Source organism: Bos mutus, chromosome 22 (assembly GCF_027580195.1).
Source record: "Bos mutus isolate GX-2022 chromosome 22, NWIPB_WYAK_1.1, whole genome shotgun sequence".
In the NCBI taxonomy this organism is placed as follows: Eukaryota; Metazoa; Chordata; class Mammalia; order Artiodactyla; family Bovidae; genus Bos; species Bos mutus.
The window spans coordinates 64,497,340-64,516,430 of NC_091638.1; the positions used below are offsets into that span (position 1 = coordinate 64,497,340).

Genomic DNA, 19,091 nt, shown 5'->3' on the forward strand with positions numbered 1-19,091 from the left:
ACATCAGGGAGGTGTGGGCCTTGGTCACCCCCAGTACACAGCCGGGAGTTTCCTGTGTGGCCTTTTCGGCAATTACCAGTGAACATAAATAATGCCCTGGCTTTGAGTTCACGCTTGAAAAATGCTGATGGGTTTCAGTTACAAGGAAACATGTTGGCCACAAGCTGCTCTTGTCCGTTTCCTGGGAACCCTGGCTGCTAACCCCACCGCCATCGGAGGGACAGAGCAGTGGGGGCTGGGCGGAAGAGGCGCTTCTGCAGAAGGCAGGCCTGGGCCGCCTGCCTCCAGGACCTTTCCCCACCATTTCCATCCTGTCTGCTGTCCCAGGGGTCTCTGACATGACACCCCTCCTGGACCTTCATGTGTGAAACTGACTTCGGGGGCCATCTTCTGGATCAAGGTGTCAGATCCTAATTTGACAACGAGGGCCCCTCTTGTGGGTGGCTGGGGAAGCAATTTTTAAGCTGAGTTCCTCTGGGCCCACAGTGCCTGGCAGAGGGTGGGGGGGCAAGTGGATCACCTGTGGTCACAGCCAGTCGGCCAGGCTCAGCCTCCATCTGTCCTATACACAAAGTTATGAGCACGTTTGTTCCAGACCCACCACTTCCCCCTCCACTGGGTTCCTGGCCCGGGCACCCAGTGTTGTGTACAGGTCTCTGTCTGGGGTACCTCTGGGGCACTGGACAGGGGATCGGGGACTTGCGTGGACACTGGAGGGGGGGCCTTCCTTGGGGAAGTTTCTGACAGCTCCTGGGAAACAGGCCTGCACGCTCCTCGCACCTCTAAGCATGGACCAGGGTCATCAGTTTATACACCCTGGGAGCAGGTGAGAAGCGCACTGTGGGGCACTCCTAGACCTGCTAAAAGTCAGAACCTGCATCTTGATGACTTCTGGGGCTTCCGTGCACACCCCGGAACCCTACACCGAGGCAGCCAGGCCGAGGCTTGGTCCCCGCCAGACCACCTGCCCTTCTCATCCCTCCAACCACACACTGTGCCTCCCCCACCCATGGCTGTACTCGAGGGGTCCCGTGTGAGCTCCCCCCATTCCTGGGATAACTGCTCGTGTGTAAAGGCTCAGCTTTGTGGCGGGGTGAATGATGCCCTCCAAAAGAGACACCCACATCCCAACTCCCCATATTTGCCAGGGGGCCTTTTTTTGGAAATGGGGTCTTTGCAGATGAAATCAAGTTAGATAAAGTTACAGTGGATTAGGTGGGCCTTATGCAGGATGATGGGTGTCTTTATAAGAAGAGGAGAGACACACAGAGAGAAGGAGGCCGTGTGAGGAGGAAGCAGAGGCTGGGGGGATGTGGCCACAAACCCAGGAACACCTGGAGCCCCAGAAACTGGAAGAGTTGGGAGCGATGCTCCTCCAGAGCCCAGGTCAGGGGGCCCAGTCCTGCTGACCCTTGACTTTAGACTTCTGGCCCCCAGAACTGGGAGAGAATCAATTAGTATTGTTTTAAGCCTTCCTGCCACCCCAGTTTGTGGTCGTCGGTATCAGAAGCCCCACCTGGGACACTCAATGTTCTGTGTCCCTAAGATCCACCAATTGACCACTACCTCATCCAGGCCAGTCTTCCCCTGGTCATCATGGGATGTCTTCTCAACAATAAACCTCCTGACTCGGGAGAAAGGCTCACGCTGCACACAGGGGCCCCATCTGTGTGGGGCTCGAAGCCATGTTGCCCCAGAGTGGCTCAGCCTCACACACCCACTGGCCCTGGGGGAGCAAAGGGGGTCACACACCTCTGCGCCCCTGTGACCTCCACACCCTGCCCGGTCACAACTGCAGACGACCGGGCCAGCAGACATCTCAGGAGGGGGGATTCTTGCTCATCTGCCCCTACTCCTCTTGCATCACTGTCCTTCTGCATCCCCCCATCCCTGCTCCTGGGCTTCCCTTGGGCTTCCCCTGTGGCTCAGCTGGTAAAGAATCCGCCTGCAATGCAGGAGACCGGGTTTGATCCCTGCATTGGGAAGATCCCCTGGAGAAGGGAGAGGCTACTCTCTCCATATTCTGGCCTGGAGAATTCCATGGACTGTATAGTCCATGGGGCTGCAAAGAGTCGGACACGACTGAGTGGCTTTCACTTCATTCATCCCTGCCCCTGGTCCAGCCTGTCCAGCTGGCCCTCCATGTTGGGGCCTGGGGGACATTGTTGACATTTCGGTTGTATTTAGGAATGCTTCAGGATATCAAATGGCAGCAATGCCAAGGCTGAGAAATCCCACTTTAAGACTCTTCATCGTTTGGGGGTCATTGTTGGAGTATCTGATGGAGTCCATGGATTTCTTTCTCCCCCGGGAAGCGCGCATAAGCCCCAGTTTTGTTTCACAGTGGGCAAGGATGCGTGGCCGGGCTCTCTCCGAGGCTATCTCGTTCCCCAAACCCTCTCACTTCTTGTAATCAGAGCACACCCGGGAATGAGTCATCCCGGGCGTCTCTCCGCTAATCGCGCTGGCGTGGACCCGCGCACACCCCGCACGCCGCCTCCTCCCGGCGGCCCCTGAATAGACTCTGGTCTCAGCAGGTGAAGGCAACAGGCTGCTTGGGGCCTGACTCATCTCAGAGGGAAACTCGGGGTTGCTGGGGCCGTGGAAAAGTCGGTTATGATCTGAAGACGCCACAGGAAGATGGTTCACGCTCAGCTCCAGCTGCTTTGAAATCTTGAACGGTTGAGTTTATACCACGGGAACATTTTCATCAAAAAGGGCCCAATCAGGGACTTCCCCGGGGGTCCAGGGGCTAACACTCTGCCTTCCAATGCAGGGAGTGTGGGTTCAATCCCTGGTTGGGGAACTAAGATCCCGCATGCCGCGAGGTGTGGCCCAGAGTTTTTTTTTTTTTTTTTATTAAAAAGGTCCAATCAACTGCTGAAACCCTTTTAAGGCTATAGAACCAAATTATCACTGAGACTTGGGGTCACCGTGACCTTGTGATTTGTATTAATAATAAGAAATACATTTTTGGTCTTTGTCCCCTGGTCCTGGCACAGAGCTCCTAAAACTCTGGGAATTTCCTAAGTGGGGAGACCAGTCAAGGTGTCTCTTGTTAGGCGAATGAGGTGACTTTCCAAAGGCGGGGTGGGGGGACTGCTTGCCAGGGGAACCGACCACGTGGTTAGAGGACTGGAACCTCCAGTCCCTCTCTGCCGCCATGTCTGGGAAAGCGAGAAGGGCTTCCGGTTGAAGCAATCACCAACAGCCAGTGATTTGATAAATTGTACTTGCGTGATGAATCCTCCATAAAACCCCCCAAAATGGGGTCTGCACAGCTTCTGGTTTGGTGAACACATGCAGATTTGGGGAAAGCGGGGCTCGGAGAGCGTGAAGTTCCATGCCTCTCCCCCCCCACACACTGTCCTGTGCACCCCCTTCCATCTGCTGTTCCTGAGTTTATTACCTTTTACAATAAAGCTGTGATCTAGTAGGCAACATGTTTCTCTGAGTTCTGTGAGCCACTCTACAAAAAATAGAACCCAAAGTCGTTAGAACCTCTGAAGGGTAGCCAATGGGTCAGAGCACAGGTGACCATCTGGGCTGGCAAATGATGGCTGGAGTCGGGGGAGGGTCTTGTAGGGCTGAGCCTTTAACCTGTGGGGTCTGGCACTACCCCCAGATAGGCAGTGTCCACACTGAGTTACATTGCAGGACCCCCAGCTGGTGTCAGAGAAGTGCTAGGTGGTGCTGGGGAAACAACGCACGCATGTTGGAATTGGGGGAAGAATCCTTGCCACTTATTGGTACAACTCGCTCTTTTCTGGTGGCCATAACCAATGTCTGTATGTTTGCTGTTTATTTCAAAGTCAACAAGGTTTTAAAAAGATACGTGTGGCAAAGGATTCGATTGGACTTGGAAAGGCTCTTCTTTCTTCTTTGTGAGCATGGCCATTCCATTTTCACATGAGCAGTAGTGATATATGGCTGACTACTCACATCACCAGTGAGAATTGCCCGAGTGCCAGGCTCTAAGTTAAGCACTTTAGGATAAGCCAGTGATGTAATGGCTTGTTTCCCAGGTGGCTCAGCAGAGAAGGACCTGCCAGCCAACGTAAGAGATGAAGGAGACCTGAGTTCAATCCCTGGGTCGGCAAGACCACCTGGAGGAGGAAATGGCAACCCATTTCAGTATCCTTGCCTGAAAAATTCCACGGATAGAGGAGCCTGGGGGCTACAGTCAACAGGGCGGCAAAGAGCAAACAACTGAACACGCGCACAGTCGTGTAAATACTCTTGTATCTCTGACAAATGGTGAAGCTTTGTTGTCGTTGCTGTTCAGCCATCAAATTTTGTCTGATTCTTTGTGACCCCGTGGACTGCAGCACGCCAGGCTTCCCTGTCCATCACCATCTCCTGGATCTTGCTCAAACTCATGTCCATTGAGTTGGTGATGCCATCCAACCATCTCATCCTCTGTCGTCCCCTTCTCCTCCTGTCCTCAGTCTTTCCCAGCATCAGGGTCTTTTCCAATAAGTTGGCTCTTCGCATCAGGAGACCAAAGTCCTGGAGCTTCAGCTTCAGCATCAGTCCTTCCAATGAGTATTCGGGGTTGACTGCCTTTAGGAATGACTGGTTTGATCTCCTTACTGTCCAAGGGACTCTTAAGAGTCTTCTCCAGTACCACAATCTGAAAGCATCAATTCTTTGGTGCTCAGCCTTCTTTGTGGTTCATCTCTCACATCTGTTCATGATTACTGGAAAAACCATAGCTTTGACTGTACAGACCTTTGTTGGCAAAGTGACGTCTCTGCTTTTTAATGCGCTGTCTGGGTTTGTCATAGCTTTCCTTCCAAGGAGCAAGCGTCTTTTAATTTCACGGCTGCAGTCACCATCCACAGCGATTCTGGAAATAAAATCTGTCACTGTTTCCACTTTTTCCCCATCTACCATTTATTTGCCATGAAATGATGGGACGAGATGCTATGATCTTAGTTTTCTGATTGCTGAGTTTTAAGCTAGCTTTCTCACTATCCTCTTTCACCCTCATCAAGAGGCTCTTTAGTTCCTCTTCACTTTTTGCCATTAGAGAGGTATCATCTGCCTATCTGAGGTTATTGGTATTTCTCCTGGAAATCTTGATTTCAGCTTGGGATTCATCTAGCCTGGCATTTGGCATGACATACTCTGCATATAAGTTAAATAAGCAGGGTGACAATATGCAGCCTTGACGAACTCCTTTTTTCATTTTGAACCAGTCTGTTGTTTCATATCCAGTTCTGACTGTTGCTTCTTGACCTGCATGCATATTTCTCAGGAGACAGGTAAAGTGTTCCTATCTCTTTAAGAATTTTCCACAGTTTGTTGTGATCCACACAGTCAAAGGCTTTAGCTGGTCAATGAAGCAGAAGTAGATGTTTTTCTAGGATTTCCTTGCTTTCTCTATAATCCAAGAGATGTTGCCATTTGATTTCTGGTTCCTCTGCCTTTTCTAAATCCAGCTTGTACATCTGGAAGTTCTCAGTTCATATACCACTGAAGCCCAGCTTGAAGGATTTTGAGCTTACCTTGCTAGTATGTGAAATGAGTGCAACGGTACAATAGTCTGAAGCTCTATGCCTTGAGAAGGACAGGCAGAAGATCTGGTATCTGGCAAGGAGGGTGTGAATTATTGGACCCTGGGGTAGGTGGTCCTTTCAAACTTGAGATTTTAAAGTGGTAGTCAGGAAAGAGTGGCAGAGACAGACAATGAATCCCCAGACAAGGCACCCATCACACCGCGCCCAGGATCACAGTTCCAGGGACAGGCTCCACCACCAGCCTCCCTCTGGCCTCTCCTGCCTCTGACGGAGGCCACTGGTTCCTCCAGTTATAAAGGACACGCTGAAATCAAGCCTCTATAGTAGCCACATTGTTCCAGCAAAAGGTCCCGGGGCTGGCTGGGTGGGACTGGGAAAAGCCAGCGTGAATGACTGTCCTCTCTCCCGAGCGGCCCCAGCTCAGGTCTAAGCCAAAGTGCGACAGAAAACGCCGAAGGACCAACGTATGCCTGTCTGCGGCTGCTGCCTTCAGAATCAGACAGGCTCTCAGCCACCCGGTCAGAATCCATCCTTTGCATCCTGACCATCAGAATGTTTTAGGTCCCTCACATCCTCACGGCTCCAGTAGGCACCAACCCTACAGCTGAACTCACCAAGACCTTCCAGGTAACCAAAGCCCCACCAGAGGGGTGGTCCCTGCTGAGCACAAGAGGCCCCGACCTCGGGGTCAAGGTGGAACAAGGGCCGTTAAGCATGCTTGGTTGCTTTCATTCGAAAGTAGCATCAAAGATGAGAGTGTTCATACCCGCTCCCCGGTCAGTAGCTTTCTAGTCTGAGTACCGCGAAAACCTTCTCGTCACCAGACCCAAAGCGTTCACCGTTTAAGGATTGGGTAGTGAAAGTGAAAGTGAAAGAGGGGCTTCCCTGGTGGCTCAGACAGTAAAGCATCTGCCCACAATGCGGGAGGTTCGATCACTGGGTCGGGAAGATCCCCTGGAGAAGGAAATGGCAACCCACTCCAGTATTCTTGCCTGGAAAATCCCACGGACAGAAGAGCCTGGTAGGTTACAGTCACAATAAAATAGCAAACTAACACCACCTTCTATTTGGAACATTCTCCATGGACTCACGGCTCCCTAAGTCAGCCTGCTGACTACGTTCTCTGCTCTGAACATGCTGTAGAGACTTGGTCTGCTTCTTGGTTAACTTGCACAGTGACAGTTCCTCGGGCTGGGGCCTGACCCCCCAGTGTTCACGGAAGGAGGGCCCCCACCCCCTCACGCACAGAGAGGTAAGCAGACCGCGCGGAGCGCCAGCAAGTCCGCCGAGAAGCTGAGGGGCCGACGGATGGTCCCCAGGCTCACCAAGGCCGTCCCTGCACACTGCGTGCTTTCTGCAGGCCAGGTGAGCTGACCTTCTGCTTTGCCCGGGAAACATCCCCTGAGAAAGACTCTCTGGCTTTGCCAAGGAGGGGAGCTCCGGAAACCAGTGTGATGGTCACTGAGTTCAGCGCACCAGGGCCCCCGGGGGATCAGCCTGGCCAACCTCCTCACTTGACAAGTTGAGAAACCGAGGCCCTGAGAAGCCGAAGTCGAGCTCCGGGGAGGCTCCCGGGGGAGCTTCGTCCTCTGCCCAGCGTCCCATGGGAGGACCTGACCCGAGCAGGAAATGACCCCACCGGTCAGGGCGGAGAAGCCCAGCCCCTCCTCTGCGGCAGCGGTGGGGGCGTGTGCGGGTCTGGGCTCTCTCCGCTCAACCAGGAGGGTGTCAGCACTGCCCTTTGCTGCGAGCAGCTGAAGGCGGCCGCCGTCCCGCCCGCCCCCGCCCGTCCAGGAGCGGGGACACTTACGTCCTCGTCCCGCTCCAGCTCCAGGCCGGCCTCCACCAGGTTGCCCTCGTACTCCTCCCGGCGGAAGCGCTTGTCATCTTCGTGGTAGTCCAGCGGCGGCTCGGGCTCGCCCGCGCCCAGGGGGCCCGCCTTCCCGGGCAGGGGCTGGTCCTGCCGGGCGCTGCGGGCGGCCGGGCCCGCGTCGCCGTGCTGGGCCCTCCTGGCCAGCGTCCTGCCGCCCGAGGCCCTCTTGTGATGGTACACCAGGACATAGTCCACCTTGCGCTTGCCGTCGCGGAAGTACAGGCCGTACTTGCACTCGGCGTCCGGGTCCACGGACAAGGAGTTCAGCAGCTGTGGGGAGGAGACAGCCGCTGCCATCAGGGGCTCGGGATGGGCCTGCGGAGGGGAGCGCCTGGCCCAGCCACCGGCCACCCCGCCCACCCTCTCACTGCCGCCCTCTGATGGCAGGGGCCCAGACGCCTGAGCACACTGCAGAAGGCCCTGCCTTCCAGGGCCTGGCATTCAGGAGGAGCCGTCCCTGCTCACAGCATGTGCAGATGCCAACCTTGGATGCTCTCACGCAAGGGCATCCCGGCTCTGTGGAGAAGGGGTGTGGGCTGCCTGGGGAGGACCAGTGGCTCGAACAGGGTGTGGAGTCTGCAGGGCCAACCTCTCGGGGGTGCTCCTCTCACATAGGGTCCCGGGCGGAGTGGAGCAGACCGTATCTGCTTGTCGTGACTCTGCTGGCCAGTGAACCTGGTGACGGCGTGTCGAGGTGACCGCTGGCCCGTTACAGCCCTCACCCAGCCTGGCTCTGCCACTAATGAGCCGTGCAGTCAGGGGCCAGGCACCTGCTGTGTTAGATGGGGTTCTCCCAGATCGACTCCCAGACCCTGAGTCGAGAATTTGGGTTCAGCGGGTGGTCTCAGGGGCCAGAGCGAGGGCAGAGGTGGTAGAGGTGGCATCAGGGGTGGGGGGAGCTGCACACGCAGTCCTGCCTCAGTTTCCCCCTCTGCCTGTCCAGGGGGCCAAGGAGATGGAGCCTGGGGGCAGGGCTCAAAGTCCAGGCACCCCCACGGGCACCATAGTGCATGGCTTCCGTGGAAATCACACCGGCTCTCAAACTCCCTCGGGAGTCAGATGGTTGTCGAGGGTCTTAGGTTCCCCAGCAAGCTGGTCTCGGGAATAAGAGAAAATAAAATCACTCCAGGAAGAGGCCTTATTTTGCACCATTCAGAGTCCTGGGAGCTGGGCTGGGGCTAAGAAGCCGGGTCCACGGCCCGTGCCAGGAGGGCTGGAGGGCTGGGGGGCGGAAGGAGGTCCATTTCCCCTCCCCCAGCCGAGGACAGAGACCATGGATCACCCCAGCATCTTTGGTGGGTCATGGTGGACAGGCGGGAAAAAGTTGTTCACCTCCATCTGTCGGGGAAACTGAGGCCTGGTGAGGGGCGCCTGAGGCGACAGTGCAGGCGGGCTGAGTCCAGCCTGGAGTCCTGGCTGCACCCAGGGACCCCCACCCAAAAGCACCAGGGACTTCCCAGTACAGCTCCACCCTCTCATGTAGTCCCTGCTCGAGGGCCACTATAATCAGAGTTACTGGATCTGGAGGAAGGTGGGGCTCTGGCGAGTGAAGCGGTCAGCCCTTGCTGCCCTTGCTGACCCTTCATGGGCTGCTCCACTGGACACTGTGAGTGTCAGTGCAGCCGCCCAGCTGAGCCACGGTGCCAAGCCCCCTGCTCCCAGAACCACAGCGAAGGGTAAGGTCAGGGTGGAGGGGGGTTTGGGGCAACGAGAGCCCTCAGGTACATCCAGGCTTGGTCCCTCTCCAGCTATGAGCCCTGGGGGACACTCTACCTGCTCTGTGCTTCGGTTTCCAGCTCTATAAAATGGGTGGATAACAGAAGCTGCCCTCACCAGCAGCTGGGAGGACTCGCTGAGTTAAAAAGCTCCGGGTCTGGGTGGACCCTCCCTCTAACTCTTGGGACAGGCACCCAGAGGCCGTCCCATCTCCCAGCCCTCCATCCCGGTGCCGACGGCAGGCGCTCATTCCCCTGGATATCCCAAGAGGGGCAGAGAAACGCACTGTCACGAGAGCTGGCAGAGAAGGGGTTCCTTCTCCTTGCAAGGGGGGTGGGCAGAAAAGCCAGAAGGCCGCCCAGGGCAGGTTGAAGACACTGGCCAGTGCTCTGGAATGAAGCTGCTGCCGGCGGGCAGGGTGAGCGCGTGGGAGGCGGTCAGAGCCAGGTGGACACGCAGGCTCCAGGCAGGCAGGGCTGAAGGGCACACGGCCTGCTGCCAGCATCCTGGGCACACCAGACTCCCAGCGTCTCTACAGGGGGTTCCTCCTTATTTTCCAAACGGGCAACTCAGATCTCCTGAGCTGACCCAGGGGCCGTGTGTGGTGCCCGAGGGTGGGAGTGCTCATCCTGGTCTCCTGCCTGCGCCATCCTCCCCAGTCTCCTCCCCTACCTCCCCCCACGGGAGTCAGGGTGCCTCATCCCCTCCTCCCTCTCTTTTTAAATGCTCGGCATTAAGCGCTCGGTTCTGGAATGAATGTATGTGTGTGTGAATGAATGACACAGGCGTGGGTTTTGCACATTGCCTCTGGTAGGGGCCACCAGATCAAGCATATGGAAGCTGGGACCCAGCCAGACCAGAGTTTAGACACTACACCCCCACTCCTGAGCTCTAAGACTCAATTTTTCCATCTGCAAAATGGGGACAAAAACATCTCCTCGACTGAGGTCATGGGATGCTTGTGAGGACCGAGTGTGATGGGAGAACTGAATGGATTTTGAAGATGAACCCCTGAGCTGCTCCAGAAAGAAAAGTGAAAGTGTTAGTTGCTCAGTCATGTCTAACTCTTTGGGACCCCTGGACTGTAGCCGGCCAGGCCCCTCTGTCCATGGGGACTCTCCAGGCAAGAATACTGGAGTGGGAGGCCATTCCCTTCTCCAGGGGATCTTCCTGATCCAGGGATCGAACCTGGGTCTCCTGCATTGCAGGCAGATTCTTTACCCTCCGAGTCACCAGGAAAGTCCAAGGAAGGTAGAAAGATGGCTCCTTGAGGTGACAGGAGAAGAGGGCAGGGGCCAAAGTTCCCCTTCACATTAGGTATGTCCTGGCCCAAGCACCATGAACAGGGAGAGGGCAGTCTACCTGCCTCTCCAGCTTCCTCTACCCGCCTCTCCAAACTCTTAGGAAAGGACAGAGGAGGAGAGTGGAGTCTTGAGTCCACACCTTGGTTGCTACACTGGGGGCCCATGTATTCTTTCTTTATATTTATTTTTTTATTGCAGTATAGCTTGGGAATGAGTATAGATCTACAAGGCTGTGTTAATTTTTGCTGTACAGCAAAGTGATTCAGTTATACATATATACAGTCTTTTCGCAAAATATTATTTTCCATTAGGGTTTGTCACAGGATATGGACATTGTTCCCTGTGCTGTACAGTAGGACCTTGCTGTTATAAACCTGCATCTGCTAACCCCAGTCTCCCACTCCATCCTTCCCCTCCCCCTTGACAACCACAGCCTGTTCTCTATACCCAGAACCCAGTGCATTCTTTAATTTGGCTTCTTACCTGGAGTTGGAGCTCCAGGAACTGAATTCACTCATTCGTGTGCGATAGACCAAGTCAGGGCATGTCTCAAGGATCATTCTAAGAGAACCTGCTACAGTCACTTTTTCCAAAAATGGGGAAAATGAAATCAGTGACCTGAAAAATTTCTTTCCATCTTGGGACTCTCTGAATTTCAACTCCAATCTGGACATCACTCTGAAACACTTTTACTCCAAAAAAATTTAAATTAAATCACTCGCATTGCATATTAACTTATGGGCTAATTCCGTGATCCATAAACAGATCGTCTCCAACAGCAGATAAAGAGGACGCGCTCTTATCTCCCAGGCAGGCAGATGCCAGCCTGTCTCCGGGGTGTCTGGGCTTGTTGGGACACAGATTCAAGGCCACTGACAGTCCATAGTGTGAAGGAAGAAAGTAGAAACATTCAAAGATTAACACAAAGAAAACTTCATGAAATGAGTTGCACCCACCAATCTGGGCTCTAACTTTTGAGTTATCTCTTACACCTCTTTCTACAGGAACAAGGAAATGACCTTTACCCTTGAACTTGGGAATGAGAATGAGGAGAGGCACAGACAAGGAGGCTGGGGCAGGGTTTATTCTGATGGCCTACGTAAATGACGTTGACACCCCCAGGATGGGATGCAAGTCTGGGAACCGGATGGGGACTTTCTGAAAGCAGTCCACGCCCTCTGGGCTTCATCTGCAAGGAGCCGCCTTTGCTGGGTGACTCAGGGTAGTGAATGAACAACAATCATTGGCATGAGCAGTCTTGGGGATGCCCTGCGAGGCTCTCCCTGGCACAGCGCCTGCCCAGCAGCACAGACAGGCCCCCGGCTCCTGGAGCCGCTGTGTCCAGCCTCCCTGAGGCCATCTCTCTCTGGTGGGACACTGCTCAGCCCGCCTTCCTGTGGCCATGTGCCCCTGATTCACAGGCCTGCAAGCCCATCATACCTGGAACCTCCCCACAGTAAGAGCTGTGTGCAAAGGAAGACTCACCAGTCTCCTCTGGGCTTATCTACTTGTTTCTGGATGGTGGAGACCTTGAAGGAAGGGCCGAGTGGCCTCTCTGCAGACTTTGTGGTTTGGGGGGAGTAGAGAGGGGAGTTCTAGATGGGGGTGGGCCATGGGTCCCTGAAGTAAAGCTCCAGAGCCCAGGGGCCATCTGTTAAGAGCTCCATTTTTCATTTCACAACCTGTCTCTCTCAAGTTGAATCTGGTCAACCTCTGGAATGTCTGTTTCTCTTCATTATCTTGGCTGCCACCCCTATCTCATGCCTCCTAACCCGTGCACCCCTCCTTCCCACCTGTGAGTCTTCATATACGCCATTTCTTTGTACTGAAGGCCCCACCCCACCCAATTATGGATATAACCGGCCCCCTCTCCTCCAGAATGTTCATCCCTCCAGCAGGCTGTCCCTGGAAACCCGCCTCTGTGTCTTGGCTCTTCCGAGCTCACCTCCCAGCTGGTTGGTGACACAAGACAGTCATCTGCCCCCCTCTGGCCCCTGCTTTTTCATCTGCCGGAACAACACCTACCCTCCATGGCTACCGAGGGAGTGAAATGAGTTAACACACGGCGACTGGTCCATCGCCCTGGAAGCATCCCTTGTCGCTGTCCTGGGTAACCTCCACTACTGCTCCTTGAGCCCCAGCTGGGCGGGGTCCCCTGCTCGTCCCCTCTGGGGGTTCCCAGGATCCCACAGGGCCCGGCACACAGCAGACACACACAGTGTGGGCTGAAGCGATAACCGCTAAGCTTCCAAGGCCACCACCAACAGCGGTCCCTAACACTCCCAGCATTTTGGAGCAGGCCCAGCTGTAAAAGACACCCCAAAGCCCGTGGGAGCCCGGTTGTGATCTGAGGCTGGGGGTCTCTGCCTTTCCTGGAACATACGCCACCGGCACCTCCCTGGATGCCCCCACCGACTCCAGCAGAGGCTAGAGAGGCAGGCAGGAATAACCCTGGACTTGGTTAGAGCAGAACAGGGCAGCTGGGGCTTCCGCATCTCCCGGGGAGGGGCCCGGGCTGTGCTTGGCGGAAGAGGGGAGACAGGGGAGTCTATTTTCTGGCCCCAGAGCCAGCATAGTCAGCGGGGCTCCCTGGCTGAGGCACTGGTCTCAGCCCTTTCCTCTTCTGGCAAACTTTGTTTCAACTTTAAGCCAAAACCCTCAAGGGCGAATTCTGACCTGGGATCAGAGGAGACCCCGCTAGGGTCTCGTGGTCACCTGGTCGGGTAGGTGCTGGCCCACACGGCCTGGCTGCCATCCAGGCCAGGCGCAAACGCGGGGTTGGGGACCCGGGCCAGCGTGGAAAGACCGACCGGCCCGGCGCCTGCTGCCCGGGGTGTGGGGAGCTCCCAGGCCGGGCATCCCGCACGGAGGCGCGCGGCTGTGGCCCGAGGCTGACGGCGCGGGGGGGCCTGGAGGCTGCCACCCTCCCCGGGCGAGGCGGCTTCCCCACCCCCACCCGTTGCCCCAAATCGGCACCAACGGGAAGGCAGCGTCCCACCCGGGGCCCTAGCCGCGGGCTCGCGCTCGAGCTGGGGGCGAAGCGGCTGCGGGCGGGGTCTCGGGGCCGAGATGGGTGGGCGCGTGCCTGCGGCGGGGCCCACGTGCGCCGCTGGGCGCCCCCCCAAGCGCCTAGAGCCCGGCGGACCCAGCGCCTCCCGTCCCGCCCTCCCCGGGCGCGGCGCAGGTGCGCGGCCCTCCCTGGCGATCGCGGCTGGCGGCCGCCCGCACTCACCGTGCCCTCGGACGGCAGGTAGCCGATGTCCTCGATGGCGCAGATGTTGATGATGTGGACGCTGCGGTCCTCGGCCGGGAGCGTCGAGTACTTCTCGTTGACCCTCATCGCGGCCGCCTGTGCGCCGGGACCGCCGGGCGGCGCGCCCTCCCCATCCACGGCCCCGGCGGCCTCTGCAAGCGGACAGGCGGCGTTCGGGCGCGCTGGCTCGCAGGGGGCAGGGCCTCCCGCTCCGCCCGCCGCCCGCGTCGCCCGGCCCCGGCCCGGCCCCGGCCCCGCGCGCCGCGGTGCAGGAGCGCCCACCCTGCGGGTCCCGTGCCCGCTCGGGCCTGAACGCCCCGCCGGCTTCCTTCGCCTTCAAGAAAGATACCAGCGCTGTGCGCTCGCTTATGCCGGGGCGGCGTCCACGCGGGTCAGATTTTCCGTAGAAATTTAAACACAGGAAGAAAGTATTCCATTCCTGCGGAGCCCCACCAAGTTTTATTTTTATCCGAGGAAAGTGCCCCTCGAGCTGCTTTTGACGGAGGCCAGGGTGTCACAGCAGGGAGGGAACGTCCACTAGCCCCCACCTTCAAGAAAAGTCCTGCTGCGGGTCACCTTGCAGCCGAGAGAGACACTTCTGAGGTTGGAGTCACGAATGCTCTCCCTGCCTCTTCCCGCTCCACCCCTGGCTGACTCCTGGTGGCCACTCAGCTCTCACCTCCTCCTGGGAGCCTCCCCTGCTTGCTGCGTGCCCGCCCTGTCCAGCTCCTCCCCGAAGCCCCCACTTACCGAATATTTAGTACTTTTGTGCCCAAGCATGAGCAGAGTCTGGAACACAGTTCATCTCATAGAACCCACAGCCTGAGCCTCCTGTTGCAGAGGGGGCTGGGGGTTTCAGAGGCCAAGAACAGGGGGTGGGCCCCTGCAGAGCTGCCTGCACTCCTTGTGTGATCTCTGCTACCTCCCTGAGGGATGGGGAAGGTGGCTTTGATCTCTCTCCTCCCTGGGCTAGCAGGGGCCCGGCCCATGGTAGGTGTTCCTGGGTCATTTTTAATCCTCCGTCCCTGCAGGAGGGGGATGAAGGTCTCCAGAGGCAGCCATGCTCCGGTTTAGCCTTTGGGGTTCACACTAGCAACCCTGCCCAGTGGGGATGGTATCTCCTTTTTTCCTGCCTCTCCATTTCCCGTTTGTTCCTCTAGGTATGTTCCGAATGCCACTTCCTCCAGAAAGCCACCCTGGACGGCCCCTCACTCAGGCCCAAGAGCGTGTCTATACCTCGACGACAGCACTTTCTTTACTCCGCTTGGTCTTGCAGTGGGTTCCTGAAGTTGCTGCTGTGACACAGTCCATGAGTCAGAGTCGGAACCACTGAGCGACCAGCACTTTCACTGGTTTCATTTTCCATACAGTTGATGCTCAATAGTTGCACGGCCGGAAAAGCAGAGACATTATTTTGCCAACAAAGGTTCGTCTAGTCAAGGCTATGGTTTTTCCTGTGGTCATGTATGGATGTGAGAGTTGGACTGTGAAGAAGGCTGCGCGCCAAAGAATTGATGCTTTTGAACTGTGGTGTTGGAGAAGACTCTTGAGAGTCCCTTGGACTGCAAGGAGATCCAACCAGTCCATTCTGAAGGAGATCAGCCCTGGGATTTCTTTGGAAGGAATGATGCTAAAGCTGAAACTCCAGTACTTTGGCCACCTCATGGGAAGAGTTGACTCATTGGAAAAGACTCTGATGCTGGGAGGGATTGGGGGCAGGAGGAGAAGGGGAAGACAGAGGATGAGATGGCTGGATGGCATCACTGACTCGAAGGATGTGAGTCTGAGTGAACTCCGGGAGTTGGTGATGGACAGGGAGGCTTGGCGTGCTGCGATTCATGGGGTCGCAAAGAGTCCGACATGACTGAGCGACTGATCTGATCTGATCTGAGGAGCATTCGGGGTCTACAGAAATGATGGCAAGCTGCCTTCTAAGGTCCTGGTAGCAGCAGCCTGTTTTGGCTTCAAGAATGGATTCTGGGATCGGACAGGATGGGGTGGGGGAGATGGGGTGGGGTCTGTTTCCGCTCTGGCACTGTCCAGCCCTGTGACCTTGGGCCAGTCTCCTTAAACCTCACGGAGCCTCCGTCTTCTCCCGTGAATGTCTAGCATGTGTGAGCTCAGTCCTGGGCTGGGGGGAGCGGCGCTGGGCAGTGGCGGCCATGGTCAAGATCACTAGTCCTGTCATCTTGTCATTGCCATGACCTTCTCCCCTCCCCCATTCAGGCTCAAGTCTGTCAGTTTCTTGAACTTGGAGAAAAGCAAGAAGGTTACTCCATCCTTGGGCTGGCCTTGCCAACAGGAGCTGAGTGGCCCTAAAGGACTCTTTGCCTACTACACCTTGGACAGCTAGAGTTGGTTTGGAGAAGTGTGCTGGCTGCCCAAAGGCCCATCAGAAACAGTTTTCCACGGTCTCTGCCACACCTGGGAGATCTTGCCCCTTAAAGTTCAGGTTTTTGAGATTGGGAAGACTCATCACAAACACACAGAGGATTATGTAACTTCATTCATCCTTGTTGGTAAACCACCAAAACTGTGTAACCTTAATGTACCATCTTTCTAAATTCATTTTTAAGTGGCAAAGAGTCTTGCTGACGTCAATGAGATACAGTTTGTGAAGAAAGAGCAAAAAGGTAATTCCTCAACTCTGGGGACATTGACATTCCTACACGTTTGGGAGGTGATGCTTGACCACTGACCCGGGACGGGCTCTGGGGCTTGTGCCTGAGACCCGGGGGCTGCAGGGAGGGGACCGTGTCTTAGGCTGGGCAGCTCCCTGTGTCCTCCCAGGCCAGCGCTCCCTGCAGCGTCACCTCAAAGGCTGTGTTTCTCCTCTTGTCTCTGTGGTTCATGCCTTCGCGTGTTCAAGCTATCTGCTCGCCTGTACAGCATCCCTTTCTCCACTACACATCAGTAGATGTCCCTGTTCTGCTCCCCTCCCTCATCCGTTTCCTCCTGCCCCCTCTCCTAGTCTTCCCAGGAGGATGGTGTAGAGGTGCTTCATCAAAAGGAGGGGAAGTGCCCAGAGCAGGTACAAGGATGTGTCAGCCGGGACCAGCTCTGACTCCGGGCTGCTTACGGCCTGGACCGGGGGCGGAGGTGGGGTTGTGGTTCTTGGATCTGGGGATCCCAGGGACCAACAAGAAGTGAAAACAACATTCCCCTCAAATCAGGAAGGGGGGATGGGATTCTTCTAGAGAGATGCCTCTAGAAGTAGTGCGAGTAGAAGGACTTCGCACGCATGCATGCTAAGTCGCTCCAGTTGTGTCCGACGCTTTGCGACAACATGGACTGTATCCCGCCAGGCCCCTCTGTCCATGGGATTCTCCAGGCAAGATACTGCAGTGGGTTGCCATGCCCTCCTCCAGGGGATCTTCCCGACCCAGGGATCGAACCTACATCTCTTATATCTCCTGCACTGGCAGGCAGGTCTTTACCACTAGTGCCCTCCTGGGGAGCCCCAAAGGACTTTAAAGAGTGCCTTGTGTTCTGGTGATGGTTTCTCCTTCTGGGTTCGCTGCCTTCCGTTGGCTGTCTCACGGGCCGTCACGTTGGAATTCTGTCTCTCCTCTGAGTCGCTATTTGCTTATAAACAGATTTTCTAGATAAACTGTTGCATCGACTTTGCGTTTTCTTCTTTTTTGACTCAGTGATTCTCATGGTTGAAAATCCACGGGGACTGATTTCACCAGCAGGGTTAATTCTCGTTCACGAGTTACTAAAACCTGGGCTCATTAACTTTTATTATGGGAAGATCTGGACCTCCCGGCTCGCTGTGTTCCACCACCGTGCTGCCCTTTCCTGTCCCTGTGACGTCACCCACCATTGGGCACTTTCGGCTTTGCTAACATTTTTAATAGTCCCCAGGAGTGCAGGCACAAAGTGACAAGGGACACAGGAGAGGAGACTTAGCACACAGCTGGCTGAGTGTCTCCTCTGCAAGAAGCTCTAGAGGGGCTCCTTTCCGCTTTGGAACATCAGTTTCATTTCCTGCACGTCGGGTGTGATCAAGAATGTCTTGCCGTCTGCCTGCCTAGTGCACATGTCTGAGCCTTGCCGGGCGAGCAAATCAAGCTTTGCAGAGCAAGCAGAAGAGGGCATGGTGAGCCCGAGGCAGGGGTCATTCCCGCCAGGGTCTCTCTGATAAGGTGCTCTGCCGGATGGTGTGGGTGGGGATGGGGTCTCTCCGCTTGGCTCTAAACACAGCTGGAGCTGGACCGTAATTTGCCTGGGGGCGGTCCTGTGCCGTGTAGGATGCTCAGCAGCCTCCCTGACTCCCTCCCACCCCTCCCTCCCCAGTGTGACAACCAAACACATCTCCAGACATTGTCAGGTGTCCCCTGGGGCAAAACCACTCCCTGTTGAGAACCCTGCTCCCAGGCATCAAAGGGAGACCCAGGAGGTTGATCTTCCCACCTCTGTTTCTCTGATGAGGACGGAAGCCTAGCGAGGTCCTTGGCTTTTTATTAGAGGCTCATGAGGTGGGAGTTTGGGGTTGTTTTTAATAAAATACACAGATGCCTCCCTGTCCCCCAGAGCTGCTCTCATTTGGTGGAGGGGCTGGCAGAATCCAGGGCACGCCAGTCTGCTCTGCCCCTCAGTTCTGGCCATGCCTGCTCGGGGAGCCGTCTTCCCAGGATGGATCTCTGTGCTCAGTGGTGCTAAATAAATGCTGCTGAGTCATGGGCTTCCCGGGTGGGGAGAGGAGCATGGAAGAAGTGAGAAGCTCATGACTCAGGGCTATTGTGAGCGCAGGCCCCCCCATCCTCCGCTAGCTGGGCCCCTCGCCCCCCTTGCCTTGGAATATCCGGTGGGCAATCCCTGTAGAAAGAAATGAATGCCCTACAGGTATATGACCTAACCTGCTAAAACTGACTGGGATGTAATTATCCCCAGGGGAGACATGCCTGGGGCATTTATAACTGAGATACGGTGGGCGGGAGACTGGACCCCTGTCATTTCCTTCCCTTGAATGATGTCAGAACCCTGAGCAGAAGCTGGCGAGCTGCAGCTGGACGGGGACACTCTGCGGGCATGGAGTCTGCCAGCTCAGGGCTCTGGACCGCGGCCAAAGCATGAAGTTCTGTCTGGGGGATTTCCCCCCACAACGGAATCCATGGATGTTGTTTCCATCAGCGGGTTTTCAGACGTTAATCCAAGGCCTGCCTTTTGAGAATTCCTAGGAACTCTAAAAACACGCCCAGGGTAAGTTAGAACCCAGCTCCTCACCTCCTGGAAGCCCTTCTGGCTTGACTGGCATTGCTCATCTCTGTTCTGCTGCCTCCTTCCAGGCACTCAAGCCCATTTCTGCTCCACCCTCCTCATGCCTTCTGCTTTATTTCTGCACTCTTCACCACCCCTCCTATCTTTGGCACAATATAGATTTCCCTGTTTGTTTGTTTAACAAGCAGTGGGGCAGCACT

General features: G+C 56.0%; 1 protein-coding gene across 6 annotated transcripts in view; it reads right to left on the reverse strand.

The window, feature by feature from the left end:
- The window catches only part of ANO1 (anoctamin 1), a 188,159-nt gene that overhangs the window by 82,347 nt on the left and 86,721 nt on the right, over positions 1-19,091 (reverse strand). For 5 of the 6 annotated variants that reach the window (XM_070359034.1, XM_070359035.1, XM_070359033.1 and 2 more), the window contains exons 2-3: positions 13,648-13,820; positions 7,333-7,665 (exon numbers count right to left, since the gene is read on the reverse strand). In XM_070359034.1, the coding sequence (XP_070215135.1) occupies positions 7,333-7,665; positions 13,648-13,820 (506 nt within the window). Of the gene's footprint in view, positions 1-7,332; positions 7,666-13,647; positions 13,821-14,216; positions 14,241-19,091 lie in introns of those variants that run through there. The other variant, XM_070359037.1, reaches the window with a different exon arrangement.